Below are 16,580 nucleotides of genomic sequence, written 5' to 3' on the forward strand. Positions count from 1 at the left end.
AGTGGGGACGCAGCCGGCAAAGGATCGGGGAGGGGGGGCCCGGGCTGAGGAGCGGGACCGGGGCTCCTCCGCCCCCCGGGCTGAGTGACCGAGGGTCCGGTGTCCCCGCCCAGGGTGGCCGGGAGTCCCCAGGGTGCGGAGCCCCCGCTCGGGGTGACGCTGCTGTCGCTGCCGAGGGTCCCCCTGACTGCGATGTCCCCGGCCCCCTCTCCCTGAGCCATCTGTGCGGGGGTCCCGGCCGGGACATCGGGGTGTGGGGCGGCATCGGGGTCCCCCAGTGCCCCGCTGGTCCCTTGTGCTCCCCGCAGCCCTCGCTTGGGACCCGCGGCAGCTCCCGGTGACTCCGCGCCTCCAGCAGCGGGACGGGATGGGGAAGGGTCCCCGCGGCGCCCCCCGCCCCATTTCCCTCGGCGATCAGAGAGAGCCGAACCCCCGGTACCCCGGGGCGAGCCGGGGCTGAGCCCCCCGGACCCCAGGGCGCGGGCGGAGCCGCCCCCCACCCCGCGGGACACCCCTGGAGCGGCCCCGCGGGGGATGCCCGGTCCCGGGGGGGGATGCCCGGCCCTGGGGGGGTGCCCGGTCCCGGGGGGTGCCCGGTCCCGGGGGGGGCCGGTCCCCAGGAGATGCCCGGTCCCGGGGGGATGCCCGGTCCTGGGGGGTGCCCGGTCCCGAGGGGGTGCCCGGTCCTGGGGGATGCCCGGTCCTTGGGGGGGTGCCCGGTCCTTGGGGGGGTGCCCGGTCCCGGGGGATGCCCGGTCCCCAGGGGATGCCCGGTCCCCAGGGGATGCCCCGCACGGGGGTCCCCGCCCGCCGCCGCCTCCCCCGCCCCCGCCGGGGGGGTTCCGCCTGCCGGGGCGGGCGGGCAGGAGGGGCCGGGGGCGGGCGGGGGGCGGCTCCTCCTGCCCCGCTCCCGCCGCCCCCCGGCCCGGCCCCGGCCCCGGCCCGGCGGCGGCGGCGATGGAGCCCGGCCCGGGGCCGGCCTGAGCCGCGATGCGATGGAGAAGCTGGCGGCGGGGCTGGCCCGGCTCCGCTGGAGCCCCGCGGCGCTGCCCCTCGACGCCATCGTCAGCCAGTGCCGCCTGCCCACCCTCGTCTGCCTCGGGCAGGGTGAGGACACCGGGGGGGGGAGAAGTCTGGAGGGACGAGAGGAGGAGGAGGAGGAGGAGGAGGAGGGAGGGAGGTTGGAGTGATGGGGAGGAGGAGGGTGGGAGGAAGGCTGGAGGGAGCAGGAGAGGGAGGGAGGGTGGAGGGACGGAGAGTGAGGCTGGAGTGATGAGGAGGAGGGAGAAAGGATGGAGTGATGAGGAGGAGGGAGGGGTGGAAGGCGGAGGGATGGGGAGGGAGGGAGGAAGGCTGGAGAGTGAGGACGAGGAGGGAGGGAGGTTGGAGTGGTGAGGGAACGGGAGAGACCAAGGACGAAGGGACCGGGAAGAGGGAGGGAGGAAATCTGGGGAGAGGAAGACGAGGGAGGGAGACTGGAGCGATGAGGAGCAGGGAGCGGTGCAGGGTTGAGGGACGGGGAAGTGAGGAAGGCTTGAGAGTGAGGAGGAGGAAGGGAGGAAGGCTCGGAGGAAGGGATGGAGAGTGGGGGGATGAAGAGGAAGACAGGAAAGGTGGAGAGCTGAGAGGAGAAGCGAGGAGGAGGTGGAGGGAGAGAGGAAGGCTGGAGGGGTGAAGAGTGGGCTGGGAGAGGCTGGAGGGACGAGGAGGAGGAAGACTGCAGGGAGCGGGAGAAGGAAGGAGCCTGGAGTGCTGAGGAGGAGGAAGGAGGCAGGGAGGAAGGCTGGGGCCAGGTGACACCAAGCTCCTGTCCCAGATCCTTCCGGGTGGGGGGCTGGGACAGGGGGGGCTGGGGACCCTCGGGGGGGTCCCTGGGCTGCTGTGCTGGGGGGATGAAAGGGATGAAAGGGGGGGAAGTTGTGGGGCCCAGGCTGCTCCCACTCCCCCCAGCCATGGCCCGGCACTTTCCCCACTGCCACCCATCCCGGATGACCCTCTGGAGGGGCTGGCACCAGGCTGGCAGGGGCTGGGAGCCACCGTGTGCCCCCTCCCCACCCTCCCTGGGACACGGCCTGGCCGGGGTGGGGGGGCTGGCTGTGACCCCCCCTGCCCAGGCTGAGGGAAAACAGGGGATGGGGCAGTGTGGGGTGCAGGGACCCCCGGCCTGGCCGTGTCCCCCAGAGAGCAGAGCCCATCCCGGGGTGCGGGGGGCTCTGGGGGGGTCGGGTTGCCCCTCCCCGGAGGGCTCCCGGGGGGGCTGCGCCGGCCCCGACTCAATAAAGTTCTTGTTTGCGGCGGCTGCAGCTTTTCAGGGGGGACAAAGAAATTGTTTCCTGGGCAACTGGCGGCTCTTGGCAGCGGCACCTGCTCATCCCTCGCTCCGTCCGTCCGTCTGTCTGTCCAGCGCCGCCTGGGGGGGTGGGGAGGGGGGAGCTGGCAGCCCTGTCACCGTGTCCCCCCCGCAGGTGAGCGCGTGGAGGGGGTGACAGCCCAGGACGTGCTGCTGGTGCACTCGTGCCGGCAGTGGACCACGGTGACAGCCCACAGCCTGGAGGAGGGGCACTACGTCATCGGGCCCAAAATCGACATCCCGCTGCAGTACCCAGGTGGGGACGGGGTGGGGACAAAGGGGACAGGGGAATGGTGTCCCCGGGACAGCAGGGACGGGTCCTGCCCCCCTCCCCTTCCCCCGCCCGCTGGGGCTGCTCCAGTGAGGTCCAGTAAGGTCCAGTTTGGGGCAGGAGATGCTCTGGTTTGGGGGCTGCCCCCAGCCCTGGCAGAGGGGGCTGGCAGGGATTGGGATGGGATGGGTTGGGATAATGGGATGGGATGGGATGGGTTGGGATAATGGGATGGGATGGGATGGGATGGGATGGGATGGGATGGGATGGGATGGGATGGGATGGGATGGGATCCATGGGATGGGATGGGATGGGATGGGATGGGATGGGATGGGATGGGATGGGATGGGATGGGATGGGATGGGATCCATGGGATGGGATGGGATCCATGGGATGGGATCCACGGGATGGGATCCATGGGATGAGATGAGATGGGATGGGATGGGATGGGATCCATGGGTTGGGATGTGGTGGGATCCAGTGGATGGGATCTATGGGATGGGATGGGATGGGATGGGATGGGATCCATGGGATGGGGTTGGATGGGATGGGATCCATGGGATGAGGTTGGATGGGATGGGATCCACGGGATGGGATCCATGGGATGGGATGGGATCCATGGGATGGGATCCATGGGATGGGATGGGATCCATGGGATGGGATCCATGGGATGGGATGGGATGCAGACAAGGACAGCAATAGGATGCAGACAAGGACAGGGATGAGGCTGGGGTAGGATGGGATAGAGCTGGGAACGGGAGAGAGACGAGGATGGGATGGGGAAAAGGGAGAGGGATGAGCTGGGATGGGATGAGGAAGGGATGGGGACAGGGAGAGTGATGAGGATGGGATGGGCTGAGCTGGGGAGGAGCTGGGCTGGGGTGAGGATGAGGATGGGGCCGGGTTGGGGCCGGCAGTGCAGACGAAGGTGCTGAGCTGCCTCTGCAGGCAGCCGCCAGAGCCTTAATGACCCCTCTAAGTGCTCCACGGCGGTAATGAGTCCTGCTAATAAATAAATAATGGGAAATGGAGCGGGGGAGGGGTTAATCACCCGTCCCACGGGGGATGCAGGGGGCTGGGCGGTGTGTTAACAGCCTTGGGGGCTCGGCCGTGCCCAGCGCTGCCCCGGGATGTGGGGCTGAGCCGGCTGCAGCCTCGGGTGCTCCCAGAGCCCAGCGAGGAGCTCTGGTGTCCCAGCTCCGCCGGCCGGCCGGGATGGGAATTAATATTCCCCTCAGGTCCGTGCCCGGCAGCGGATGCCGGGGGCGGCGGCTTCGCTGGGGCTGCAGCTCCCCCGCTGCCGTTCCTGCCCATTCCTGCTCCCATTCCTGCCCTTCCCGTTCCCATTCCTGCCCTTCCCCATTCCCATTCCTGCCCTTCGCCGTTCCTGCCCATTCCCACTCCCGTTCCTGCCTCTCCCCACTCCCATTCCTGCCCTTTCCCATTTCTGCCCATTCCCGTTCCCATTCCTGTCCTTCCCCGTTCCCATTCCTGTCCTTCCCCGTTCCCATTCCTGCCCTTCCCTGTTCCCATTCCTGCCCTTCCCCTGCTCCTGTTCCTGCCTTTCCCCGTTCCTGCCTTCCCCACTCCCGTTCCTACCTCTCCCCATTCCCATTCCTGCCCTGCCCAGTTCCTGCCTTCCCCTGTTCCCATTCCTGCCCTTTCCCGTTCCTCCTTTCCCCATTCCCATTCCTCCTTTCCCCGTTCCCGTTCCTCCTTTCCTCACTACCATTCCTACCTTCCCCCGTTCCCATTCCTGCCCTTCTCCATCCCTGCTCCCATTCCTGCCTTTCCCTGTTCCCATTCCTGCCCTTCCCCGTCCCCATTCCCGTTCCCGCTTTCCCCCCCTCCCATTCCTCCTTCCCCCATTCCCTTTCCTCCTTCCCCCATTCCCATTCCTGCCTTCCCCCATTCCCATTCCTCCTTTCCCCGTTCCCATTCCCAGTTCCCTTCCTGGTGTCTCTCCCACCCGAGCCATGGGGTCACTGTGCCCTGGCAGAGCTGGGACGGGATTTTGGGGGGCAATGGGCACCCCTGATGATTTGGGCTGCTCTGGGTGTGCTCTTGCACACCCAGGAACGCTTTTGGGGGTCCCTGCAGCTCTGGGGGTGCCGAGTGGCACTGCTGGGACACCCCGTGCCTTGTCCCCACCCCAGGGGCTGTTGGGGGACGCTTTGGGGTCCCCTTGCAGCACCTGGACACTGGCAAAGCCCACAGGAGTGTCCCCAAAGATGTGATGGGGACCCCAGGCTGCCCCAGGGGTGGCTGTCCCCCATGAAGGGGTCCCAGGGGGGTGACAGCAGGTCCCTGGGAGGGGTCGGGCCCCTCTCACCTTGGGGGTCCCCGCAGGGAAGTTCAAGCTGCTGGACCAGGACCGGGACCTCCGCGAGCCCGTGCAGTACTTCAACAGCGTGGAGGAGGTGGCCAGCATCTTCCCAGACCGCATCTTCGTCATGGAGGCCATCACCTTCAGCGTGAAGGTCCTGGGGACAGCAGGGGACAGGGCTGGGCAGAGGGGGACACTGGGGGGACAGCAGGGAGTGCTGGTGGGACAGCATGGGACACCGAGGGCAGGAGGGGAGTGGGGGTGAGGCAAAAGGGACTTTGGGGGGTGGTGGGACATCAGGAGAGCACGGTGGGACAGCAAAGGTTGGGGGTGGGACACCAGGGTGAGTGGTGGGATGTTGGGGGAATTGGTAGGACATCACTGCAGGGTGGGGGGAATAAAGGGAAAAGCAAGGGACAGGGCTGGGACATCAGGAGAGGACAGTGGGACAGCAGGGAGTGGTGGTGGAGCACCAGGGATGGTGGTGAGACTTCAAGATGGTGGTGGAGCATCAGGAATAATGGTGGGATGATGTCAGGGGATGGTGGTGGAACTTCAGGGGATGGTGGTGGGACATCAGGGATGGTGGTGGAACATCCGGAACAATGATGGGATGATGTCAGGGGATGGTGGTGGGACATCAAGGATAGTGGTGGAATTTCAGGGATGGTGGTGGGACATCAGGGGATGGTAGTGGGACATCAAGGATAGTGGTGGAATTTCAGGGATGGTGGTGGGACATCAGGAATAATGATGGGATGATGTCAGGAGATGGTGGTGGAACTTCAGGGATCGTGGTGGGATGTCAGGGGATGGTGATAGGACATCAGGGGATGGTGGTGGGACATCAGGAATTATGGTGGGATGTCAGGGCATGGTGGTGGAACTTCAGGAATGGGGGTGGGACATCAGGGGATGCTGGTGGGACATCAAGGATAGTGGTGCATTTTCAGGGATGGTGGTGGGACATCAGGGGATGGTGTTGGGGTGTCAGGGGATGGTGTTGGGACATCAAGAATAAAGGTGGGGTGATGTTAGGGGATGGTGATAGGACATCAGGGGATGCTGGTGGGCTATCAGGGGTAGTGTTGGGGTGTCAGGGATGCTGGTGGGCCATCAGGGGTAGTGCTGGGGTGTCAGGGATGGTGGTGGGACATCAGGGGATGCTGGTGGCCATCAGGAGTAATGTTGGGGTGTCAGGGATGGTGTTGGGCTGTCAGGGATGGTGGTGGGCCATCAGGGGTAGTGTTGGGTTGTCAGGGATGGTGTTGGGCTGTCAGGGATGCTGGTGGCCATCAGGGGTAGTGTTGGGGTGTCAGGGATGCTGGTGGGATATCAGGGGTAGTGTTGGGGTGTCAGGAATGGTGGTGGGACATCAGGGGATGCTGGTGGCCATCAGGAGTAATGTTGGGGTGTCAGGGATGGTGTTGGGCTGTCAGGGATGCTGGAGGGCCATCAGGGGATGCTGGCGGGCCATCAGGGGTACTGTTGGGCTGTTGGGTGCGCAGGGCAGGGCAGCGGGTGCCACGTCGGGGCTGTCGCGGGCAGGTGGTGTCGGGCGAGTTCAGCGAGGACAGCGAGGTTTACAACTTCACGCTGAACGCGGGGGACGAGCTGACGCTGATGGGGCAAGCGGAGATCCTGTGCGCCAAGACGGTGAAGGAGAAGTCGCGCTTCAACACCCTCCTGCGAAAGCTGGGCAAGGCGGCGCCGGCGCCGGCGCAGCGGCAGGTCAAGGGCAAGATGCCGTGCCTGATCTGCATGAACCACCGCACCAACGAGAGCCTGAGCCTGCCCTTCCAGTGCAAGGGCCGCTTCAGCACGCGCAGCCCGCTGGAGCTGCGCCTGCAGGAGGGCGAGCACACCATCCGCAGCATCATCGAGAAGGTCAGGCTGCCCGTCAACGTGGCCGTGCCCAGCCGGCCCGCCCGCAACCCCTACGACCTGCACGCCATCCGCGAGGGCCACTGCTACAAGCTGGTCAGCATCATCTCCAAGACCGTGGTGCTGTGCTGCATCCTGCGCCGCGAGGAGCTGGTGCCCTTCCACTTCTTGCTGCTCACCGACATGCCCCGCTTCCAGCTGCCCGAGGGGCTGCTGGCCGGGGACCCGCAGCTGGAGAAGCTGCTGCGGGACAGCGCCGCGTATTGCCACGACCGCTTCAACCCCGACGAGTACTCGCGGGCCGTGCGGGAGGCCAAGCCGGACTTTCTGGAGGAATGTGCGAGCCCGCGGCGCCTGCGGCTCTGCCTGCCCGCCTGCGCCCGCGACGAGCTCAGCCAGCCCCTGCAGCGCCTCTCGCTCTGTGCCTGCGGCTCCGGGGGTCCCCGGGAGCCCCCCGCCCGCTGCCAGGGACCGCGGGGCCTCGGCGGGGGCACCCCGCGCCCGCCGCTGCCCGATTTCCCCGACCCCGAGCGGGAGTACATGACGCCCGACTGGGCCGAGCCCGAGTTCAGGACTCAGGAGCCGCTGGAGATTCCCTACGAGGAGCTGTGGAGCAATCCCAGCCCGGAGGGCTGCTGCGAGCTGGGCGGCAGCGGCGGCCGGCCCGACCTCGTCTCCTTCGGGGCTGTCACCCCGCGGGGCTCCCCGCACCGCCCCGGGGACGAGCCCCGCGGGGCCACCCCGCCCCCCGTGCCACCCAAATCGGAGGCGGTAAGAGCCCGTTCCTGTCCCCAGGGATGGGGAGTGGCATCGCCGGGGTCCTGTCAGGCAATCTGTGGCAGGGCAGCCCGACCCCCTCCCTGTCCCCTGGGGTCCCTCCCCTACTCTGCTTGGTCACCCAAACATCCAGCCTCGGTTCCCCAGGGCTGCCCATCACCGATGCTGGGGACTCCCGCTTCCCCAGGGCTCTCTGCACCATCGGGTACCTCAAGCTCTTGGGCTGCCCAGAACCGTGGGGTACCCAGCTCCTCTGGCCCTCCCTACACAAAATTTCACGCTCCCCTTCACCACGGGGTACCCCAATATTTTGCTCTCCTCGCACCACGGGGTAGGAGGGTCCCAAGTCTCCCCACCTGCACGCAGATCTTTGTGGCCGGGCAGGACCGGCTGTCCCCGAGCCCCCACCACCCCCTCCAGCCTTGGGGATCCCCAGCTCCCGCTGGGGCGCTGACGGCGCTGCCCCGTTGCAGGTGAAGGAGGAGTGCCGGCTGCTGAACGCGCCCCCGGTGCCGCCCCGGGGCAGCCGCCCCCCGGCCCCCGGCAGCCCCCCGGCCCCCCTGCGCTGCCCGAAGCTGGCACCCGCGCCCTCGCCCAGCCCCAGCCTCTCCTACTACTCCTCGGGGCTCCACGACGGGTGAGTGGCTCCGGGGACACCGGGGAGGGTGGGGAAGGGTACCTGGAACTCGGGGATGGGGACATCGCGCCGGGGTGATGGTGACACTGCTCTCCCCGCCACGGCAGGTCGGCCCCGCGGAGCGGCAGCGCCTCGCCCTCTCCGGACGCGTACTCGCTGTACTGCTACCCCTGCACCTGGGCCGACTGCAAGGCTGCCGAGCCCCCCGGGCGGCCGCTGCCCCCGGCCCAGCCCGCGCCCAGCTCCTGGTCCGACCCCTGGGCGTTCCCCGAGGCGGGCGCCGGGGCGGGCAGCGGCTGCTCCACGCCGCTGCTGGGGGCCGAGCCCCCCCTCAAACCCTTCCGCAGCTGCCCCCGCCTCAAGCCCCCGCACCCCCAAAAGCGCTTTGCCCCCTTCGGGGCGCTCAACCCCTTCGCCGGCCCGCCGGAGTGGCCGGAGAGCCCCGAGTGGTCCAAAGCGCCTTCAGCCCCGGCCGCTCCCTCCTCCTCCTCCTCGCCGGAGCCCTTCGCTCCCACCGAGGAGCCGGCGGCACCCCCTCGCCCCCCCAAAGGCTTGGACGGGGACGGCATCGTCATCCGGGGGGCGGCCCCGCTGTCGCCCGCCGTGCTGCGCGGGGCCGAGGGTGTCACCCGCCTGTACCTGGCGCAGGGGGTGATCGAGGTGCCGCCGGCGGCTCGGGGCGATGGGGCAGCCCCGCCGGCCTGTACCCGGCCCAGCGGGGACGGCCCGGCCTGGCTGCCCCCCGCCGACCTGTCGGCGCTGTCGCTGGAGGAGGTGTCCAAGTGCCTGCGCTTCATCGGCCTCTCCGAGGACGTGGTGAGCTTCTTCGCCCGCGAGAGGATCGACGGCAGCATCTTCGTGCAGCTCAGCGAGGAGATCCTGGCCGATGATTTCCGCCTCACCAAGCTCCAGGTGAAGAAGATCATGCAGTTCATCAAGGGCTGGCGCCCCAAGATCTAGTGCCACGCCGGGGACCCCTTGCAAGGGGGGTCCCCGAGTCACCTGGAGCACGGCTCTGGGTGGCCCCGCTCCCGTCCCTCTCTGATGCTGCAGGTTCTCCTCTCCCACTGCCCAGCCCTCCCCCCCTTCCCCTTTTAACACTGGACAGTAATTTTGGCCCCAACGGGCTGGAAAACACTGGATTTTGCGTCGACTGGTTTAACTTAATCCTTGTGGATTAGCATAATAAATGTACGGGAGAGTAATGAGCCCCCAGAGAAGGCCCTTGCTTGGGGAGGTGGGGAAGGGGGGAGGATGGATGCTCTGAGGGGTCTTCCCCCCCCTTGCAGACCCTTCCCATTTCTTGGGAAGGGATTACCAGCCCCATGCCTCCCCCAGCACTCAGCTGAGGCAGGTGAGAGGATGTCTTGGCCCAGTTCTGGTCTGGGAGCTTTGAAAGACAGGGAGAGGTGACATGAAGAGCAGCAGGGTTCAGCCATGGCCCAAGGCCTGCCAGGGAGCAGGAAAATGGCTGGAAGCTGGAAAGGAAGCCAGGGAGGGGGGGCCAGGCCAGTGACAGGTGCCCAGAGATTTAAAGCCTTTTAGTTTAACTTGATCTCTCCCCACGGGGGGGCCCTCTGGCCTTTGGCTGCTCGATCTGCAATTACAGGCAGGTCCATCTGCCAGGATCACCTGCCAGGATCACCCCGTGGCAGAGAGCTGGAGGCTCCTCCAGCCCCTGAGTGATGGCAGAGGTGACACTGCTTTGTCCTGCAGTGCTGCCATCCTGCCCCTCCATGGAAGCCAGCACACCACGGACAGGACCCCAGGGCACTGCCTGGACCAGTCAATCCCCACTCAAGCTGTTCCCTCAGGGGGATGGCAGGAGAAGCAGGAGGCCAAACCCAGGAGATGGGGCTTTATTTTGGTGGATGTTGATGGAAAGGCAAGGCCTTGGCTCCAGCCACAAGCTGGATGCTACTGGCCAGACTGGGAGCTCTGGAGGCCACGGCACGAAGGCAAAGGCAGCAGAGGAATTCCCTCCCCCAGCACGGAGCCCCCAGGCCCAGGCTGGCATGGGACGGACGTACCCAACACACAGTGGCTGGTAAGGCACTTGAAATGACTACAAGCCATGAGGCAACCTCCTGCCCCACTCCTTCCTTCCTTTCTTCTTTCTTTCCTTCCTTTCCTCCCTTCCTCCCCGGGGAGCTTTGGAGATTAACCTATGGAGAATGGGGTGCTGTGGGGAGCCAGGGCCCGGCTGTCGGGGCTGTCGGGGTGTCACCAGGCCACCTCAGGGGTGGAATTTCTTGCTGGGGCTGTTGGCGTGGTCCAGCAGGAGCTGGCACGGTGTGAACTGGCTGCCGTACACGGCCTCGTACTTGCGCAGTTTGTCCACGAGCTGCCGGGCGCCGTAGGAGTCCGCGAACCTGAAGGGACCTGTGGGGACAGGGACACAGCTGGGACAGGGACAGAGCAGGGATGGGGACAGGGACACAGCTGGGACAGGGACACAGCAGGGATGGGGACAGGGACACAGCTGGGACAGGGACACGGCAGGGACAGGGACACAGCAGGGATGGGGACACATCTGGGACGGGGACAGAGCAGGGATGGGGACAGAGACATGGCTGTGACAGGGAAATGGCAGGGATAGGGACACAGCTGTGACAGGGAAATGGCAGGGACAGAGACATGGCAGGGATGGGGACAGGAACACAGCTGTGACAGGGAAACGGCAGGGACACGGACACGACAGGGACACGGACACGACAGGGAAATGGCAGGGACAGGGACACAGCTGTGACAGGGAAACAGGGGGGACAAGGACATGGTGGCGATGGGGACAGGGACAAAGTGGGGACAGGGACATGGCTGGGACAGGGACACGGCTGGGACAGGGAAATGGCAGGGACACATTTGGGACAGTGACACGATGGGGACAAGGACACAGCTGTGATAGGGACACAGCAAGGACAGGGACATGGCAAGGACAAGGACACATCTGGGACAGGGACACGGCATGGACAGGGACATGGCGGGGATGGGGACAGGGACATGGCAGGGATGGGGACAGGGACACAGATGTGACAGGAACACGGGGGGATGGGGACAGGGACACATGGCTGTGACACAGACACGGCAGGAACAGGAACACAGCTGTGACAGGGACACAGTGGGGACAGGGACATGGTGGGGACAGGGAAGCACCAAGGTGCCCGGAAGGGTCCCAGCATCCAGAAGCAATGCCTTTGTCCCATTCATCCTTCTCCACAAGAGACCCCCTAGTCTCTCATCAGGGACTCTGCCCCCTGCTCACCTGAGCTGGGGACAAGCTGGGACATGGATAATCCCAGAATCATGGATGGTTTGGGTGGGAAGGGACCTCAAAGCCCATCCATTCCCACCATGCCAAGTCTCACCACCTCCCACTATCCCAGGGTGCTTCCAGCCCCAGTGCCCAACCTGGCCTTGGGTGCTTCCAAGGATCCAGGGGCAGCCCCAGCTGCTCTGGGCACCCTGTGCCAGGGCCTGCCCACCCTCCCAGGGAAGAATTCCTAATTCCCAATATCCTGTCCAACCATGGGAAGCCATTCTCCATTGTCCTGCCCCTCCAGGCCTTTGTAAGAAGCTGCTCCCTCAGTCTGAACATGGCTCAAGGAGGGAAAGCACCAGGCATGTGGCAGAAGCACCACCTGAGGTCCAAGAGCCCTTGGTGAACTCCCGCAGCAGAGGGAAGAGACAGCATCAGAATCATGGAATTATTTAGGGTGGAAAAGCCCTTTGAGACTATTGAGTCCAAACATTCCCCAGCAGTGCCAAGACTACCACTGCCCCATGTCCCCAGGTGCCACATGCACAAGGCTTTTAAATCCCTCCAGGCATGGGGAGTCCAGCCCTGCTCTGCACAGCTGTGCCAGGGCTGACCAGCCTGGAATTACTCCCAATATCCAACCTCCACCCTCCCTGATGCAGCCTGAGGCCATTTCCTCAGGCTGCAGCTCAAACGTGGCCTTGCCACGTGGCTGCAGCCCAAAGCTCAGCCCAGAGCACTCACCTCCCAGGCAGGGGGGGAAACCCAGGCCGAACACAGCCCCGATGTCCCCCTCCACGGGGTTGCTGAGGATGCCCTCCTGCAGGCACATGGCTGCCTCGTTGACAAACCGCGTCACCAGGCGCATCTGGATGTCCTCGTCGGAGCACCTGTGGGACACAGGCTGTGAGAGCTGGGCAGGGACAGCACACAGCTGGGACACAGAGCCAGGCCAGGGGTGGCAAGGTCCCAGTCCATGTGAGGATCAGGGCTAAGCTCTGTGAGTGTCCTGAAGCAGGCACTAAGAACCAGGGAATGGCTGAGATTGGAAGGGATCACTGGGGCTCCTCTAGTCCAACCTCTGTGCCCAAGGAGGGTTTCCTGGAACATGGCACTCAGGATTGTGTCTAGGGGGATTTGGAACAAAAGGGCTTGATCAGACTCTGTGTTCAGCAATGTCATGGAATGACAGAATGGTTTGGGCTGGAAGGGACCTTGAAGCCACCCAGTGCCACCCCTGCCATAGCAGGGACACCTTCCACTGTCCCAGGTTGCTCCAAGCCCCAGGGATCTTGCAGGGGATCCAGAGGCAGCCACAGCTGCTCTGGGCACCCTGTGTCAGGGCCTGCTCAATCTGCCAGGAAACAATTCCTTCCTAATATCCCATCCATTCCCTCTGGCCGTGGGAGCCATTCCCTCTGTCCTGTCCCTTCAGGCCTTGTCCCCAGTCCCTCTGCAGCTCTCCTGGAGCCCCTCCAGGCCCTGCCAGGGGCTCTGAGCTCTCCCTGGATCCTTCTCCTCTCCAGGTGAGCACCCCCAGCTCTCCCAGCTGGCTCCAGAGCAGAGGGGCTCCAGCCCTCGAGCACATGTCCCTCAATGCCACCTGATGCACCTCGTGCTGCTGCTCAGAGCACAAGGAGCTGGGCAGGGCAGGAGCCAGCCCCAGCCTCCCCTCACACACAGGTACTCACACTTCAGGATTCGCTGGCACCCTGAACTTCTCCAAGATCTCATCCATGCCAGAATTCACACTCCTGTTCTTCACTCCCTCCTGGTACACGTAGAAGCCTTTCCCTGCCTTGCGACCTGCGGGGATCACAGCAGACAAGTCAGCTCCTGCACGTGTCCTGTTTCCTCCTGACACCTTGGATCCTGGTTTGTGCCTGCTGCTCCTGCTCCCAGCACTCTGCACCCCAGAGCACACATCTACTGCCTCAGCAGGGGCACAGGGAAGGGACCCAGCTCCAAGATGCTGCCACCGTGCCAGGCCCTTTCTCTGGATCCAGAGGCCCAACAGCACCACTGCTTCTAGGGGAGGGATTCCTGCCCCATCCCCAGCGCTGTTCTCCCCCTGCTGTTGCCTTTCCCGGAGCTGAGAACACCTCAGCAGCTCACCTAAGAAGCCTTTCTGCACCATGAGCTTGAAGAGGTCGATGCTGCCCCCTCCGAAGCGCTGGCCAAAGGCCTTGCCCAGGTCCTCGGCCACGTGTGTGGCCACGTCCACGCCCACCTCGTCAATCAGCGTGGCCGCTCCCACCGGGAAGCCGAAGGCCGTGGAGATGGCATCCACTTTCTTTGGGTCGATGCCCTCCTGTAGGATAGGAGGGGAAGCCATGGGATCTCGGGATGAGGTGAGGCAGAGAGCCCAGCCCCATTAACTGACTGCAAACAGGAGCCAGGAGCAGGCTGGGGACAGCCACAGAACGCAGGGTTGGTGACACACATCCTCTCCTGTGCACACCCAGGCTGACCCCACCCCAGCCCTGGCCAAAGCAGAAGCAATTTCCATGGCTGTTTGGGGGATGCTCACCTGGAGAACTCGGACCACCTCGGACAGCATTGGCCCCAGGCACCTGGTGGTGTAGAATCCAGGCCCATCCTGGGAAAAAGAGTGCAGCAGGGAGGCAGGTGAATTCCTGGCAGCACCAGAACTGTGGCTCACAGCCCAGCCTGCACTTCAGACACCCCAAAACCCATCTCCTACACTCTGGTACTGACTGCTAGAATAGATTTCAGGTTTTTTTCCCTGTAGGGCTCAGCAGTGTTTGCAGGCTTCCATGAACTTACTCCCTGCAAGTTCCCATCCCAGTGTTTTTATTTGAACTAGTGCCTGCAGGTCCAGAGCAGGCTGCTGCTGCACCAAGCCCAACAGGCTGGTGAGGAAAAGGGTGCTCAGCACAAAGGAAACCAACACAAGCAAGTTCTTCCACCTCTGCTGCTCCCCACTAAGTCAGGAAACAAGAGATGAGCTGCAAACTGCCCTTCAGGGAGGCAGCTGAGGTGGGGATGAGGCTCAGGGAAGCAGCACTGTGTCCCCACTGGTGTTTGGAGATGCCCAGGGCACTTCGTGACAAACCAGTTTTCCCAGCACTACAAGAGAGATGTGCTCAGCATTCTGGCAACCTCAGAAATCAGGAAAAAAGACAGGGAGACCTTCCTGTGCCCCAGGTGGCTCCAAGCCTTGTCCAATCTGGCTTTGGACAATTCCAGGAATGGGGCAGCCACAGCTCCTCTGGGCAACCTGTGCCAGGGCCTCCCCACCCTCACAGGAAAGAATTTCTCCCTAATATCCAATCTAAATCCACTTCTCCATGTATTCCTGCCCCTCAGCTCCAAGATTTAAGCCAGGCAGAGGAGGGTTGCTGCTCACTGACCCTCTGTCCTTGCAGCCTGCCAGGGAGCTGAGGTGGTGACAGTTCTGTGCAGACTGCTCTGTCTGGGATGCCCTGGAAGCTGTGTGGGGCAGCAGTGCCAGCTCCTCGTGCTGGCCCTGCACGTGTGCCAGGTGGCTTTCCATGGCTGCTCTGAGGGACATGTGAGGATCACCTGGGCCCTTGCCCCTTTCTGACTTCCCTTTTCACTTCTCAGATGAGTAGCCAATGTGTCCACACACATTTCACCCTCCCCTCAGTGCAGAACCCCTTTTATTTATGACCCAGCAGTGTGCAGTGTCCCCTCACCTTCACCACGATGACCACTTTGCCCTGTTTGAGGCCAACAGCAACAGCAGAAGCAGCTGTGTCCTGGGAGGTTTTGTCTGTGGTGATGATTTCCAGCAGCTGCATCTTGTCAACAGGGGAGAAGTAGTGCATCCCAATCACCTGGCAGACAGAAGAGTTGGGTTCAGAGGGATTCTGGCTCCCAGAGCAATCAGCTGGGCAAGCTGAGTGCAGAGGGCTGGCCCTGAGCACATTCTGTATCCCTCTATGACAGGAGTGCTCTCCAATTCCCTTCTCTCCTTGGTTCTCCCAAGGACACAGCACATGCCCAGGAGCTCCTGCCTTTGAGGATAAAGGTACAATTTTTACAGGACCACTTCAGCCAAATCTGCTTGGGAATCCCTGAGCTCAATCCCAGGGAAATGAGGGGCATGGTGTGACCTGGAGGGGCACCTGAGCTGGGCTCAGACTGGAGCAGCACTCAGGGAGTCCCTGCGTGCTGCCTGTGAATGGCTTTGGTGAGGAAGTGAATTTAAGCATGAGAAGGCTTCTATCCAGGAACTCATTAGAGAGGGAAGTGCAGCCTTCCCCCGGGAGCAGCATTTAAGTGCAGATTATCTGTGTGCCTCACTGTGTGAATGTGACCATGCCATCAGCGTGTCACCTTCATGCCTCCTGGCAGCCACACTTGGCACCAAGCCCTGTGTAAGTCAGAGGCACCTTGCTGAGTTGCAGGCTGCAAAACTAATTAAAGAAAATGTGCTAATTAGTTAACTGACTTCCTATGAGTTTCCCCCTAAGAGCCATTGTACAGGCAATTTAAACAGCAAGAGGATGTTATTTGCAAGGATGAACAAATGAGGCTCAGTTGGCAATTTGGATGGAACAGAAGTCCCACAGCAAATGAGGAAGAGGCTCAGCAGGGTGACAGGAACCTCCAGCAGGTCACCTCATGCTCTCAGGCACCACAGTGCCCTGCTGCCTCAGGGATGTAGGAATCAGTGCTCCTGCTCAGATGGACTGAGGCTGCAAAAGCCCTGCAAGATCATCCAGCCCAAGCTGTGCCCAAACCCCACCTTGTCACCAGCCCAGAGCACTCAGTGCCACATTCAGGAATTCCCTGGACACCTGCAGGGATGGGGACTCCAAATCTCCCTGGGCAGCCCCTTCCAATGCCTGACTACTCTTTTCAGGAAGAAATTCCTATCCAAGTGGAACCTGCCCTGGAACAGCTTGAGGACATTTCTTCTCATCCTGTCCCTGTTCCCTGGGAGCAGAGCCCCAGTTGGCTCCAACCTTCTGCAGTTTCTCTGCCCCCAACACTTTTTGATGTGTGCTGCCCCACTAACATCACCCCTGGGGTTAATCCTCCTTCTCCTCCTTCCCCCCTGCCCCCAGATCATGAGCTATTTGCTCAAAG

At 63.4% G+C, this 16,580-nt stretch overlaps 2 protein-coding genes across 3 annotated transcripts in view; one reads left to right on the forward strand and one right to left on the reverse strand.

The window, feature by feature from the left end:
• Positions 1-888: 888 nt before the first annotated feature.
• GAREM2 (GRB2 associated regulator of MAPK1 subtype 2) lies at positions 889-9,454 on the forward strand. Of its 2 annotated transcripts, none has more exons than XM_064411437.1 (6): positions 889-1,107; positions 2,466-2,606; positions 4,971-5,101; positions 6,496-7,602; positions 8,082-8,245; positions 8,353-9,454. In XM_064411437.1, exons 1-6 carry the CDS (start codon positions 996-998, stop codon positions 9,203-9,205), a joined length of 2,508 nt encoding a protein of 835 aa, XP_064267507.1. In that variant the 5' UTR covers positions 889-995; the 3' UTR covers positions 9,206-9,454. The 2 variants fall into 2 exon arrangements, with proteins under 2 accessions (XP_064267507.1, XP_064267508.1); XM_064411438.1 differs by lacking the exon at positions 889-1,107 and adding an exon at positions 1,642-1,793.
• A 634-nt stretch (positions 9,455-10,088) lies between these two features.
• HADHA (hydroxyacyl-CoA dehydrogenase trifunctional multienzyme complex subunit alpha) overlaps positions 10,089-16,580 on the reverse strand; it is a 29,355-nt gene continuing 22,863 nt past the window's right edge. Inside the window, exons 15-20 of the mRNA XM_064411439.1 lie at positions 15,182-15,322; positions 14,032-14,100; positions 13,617-13,812; positions 13,193-13,307; positions 12,246-12,391; positions 10,089-10,627 (exon numbers count right to left, since the gene is read on the reverse strand). Of these exons, the coding sequence (XP_064267509.1) occupies positions 10,482-10,627; positions 12,246-12,391; positions 13,193-13,307; positions 13,617-13,812; positions 14,032-14,100; positions 15,182-15,322 (813 nt within the window). The 3' untranslated portion in view covers positions 10,089-10,481. The remainder of the gene's footprint in view (positions 10,628-12,245; positions 12,392-13,192; positions 13,308-13,616; positions 13,813-14,031; positions 14,101-15,181; positions 15,323-16,580) is intronic.

This window comes from Passer domesticus, chromosome 3 (genome assembly GCF_036417665.1).
Source record: "Passer domesticus isolate bPasDom1 chromosome 3, bPasDom1.hap1, whole genome shotgun sequence".
NCBI lineage: Eukaryota > Metazoa > Chordata > Aves > Passeriformes > Passeridae > Passer > Passer domesticus.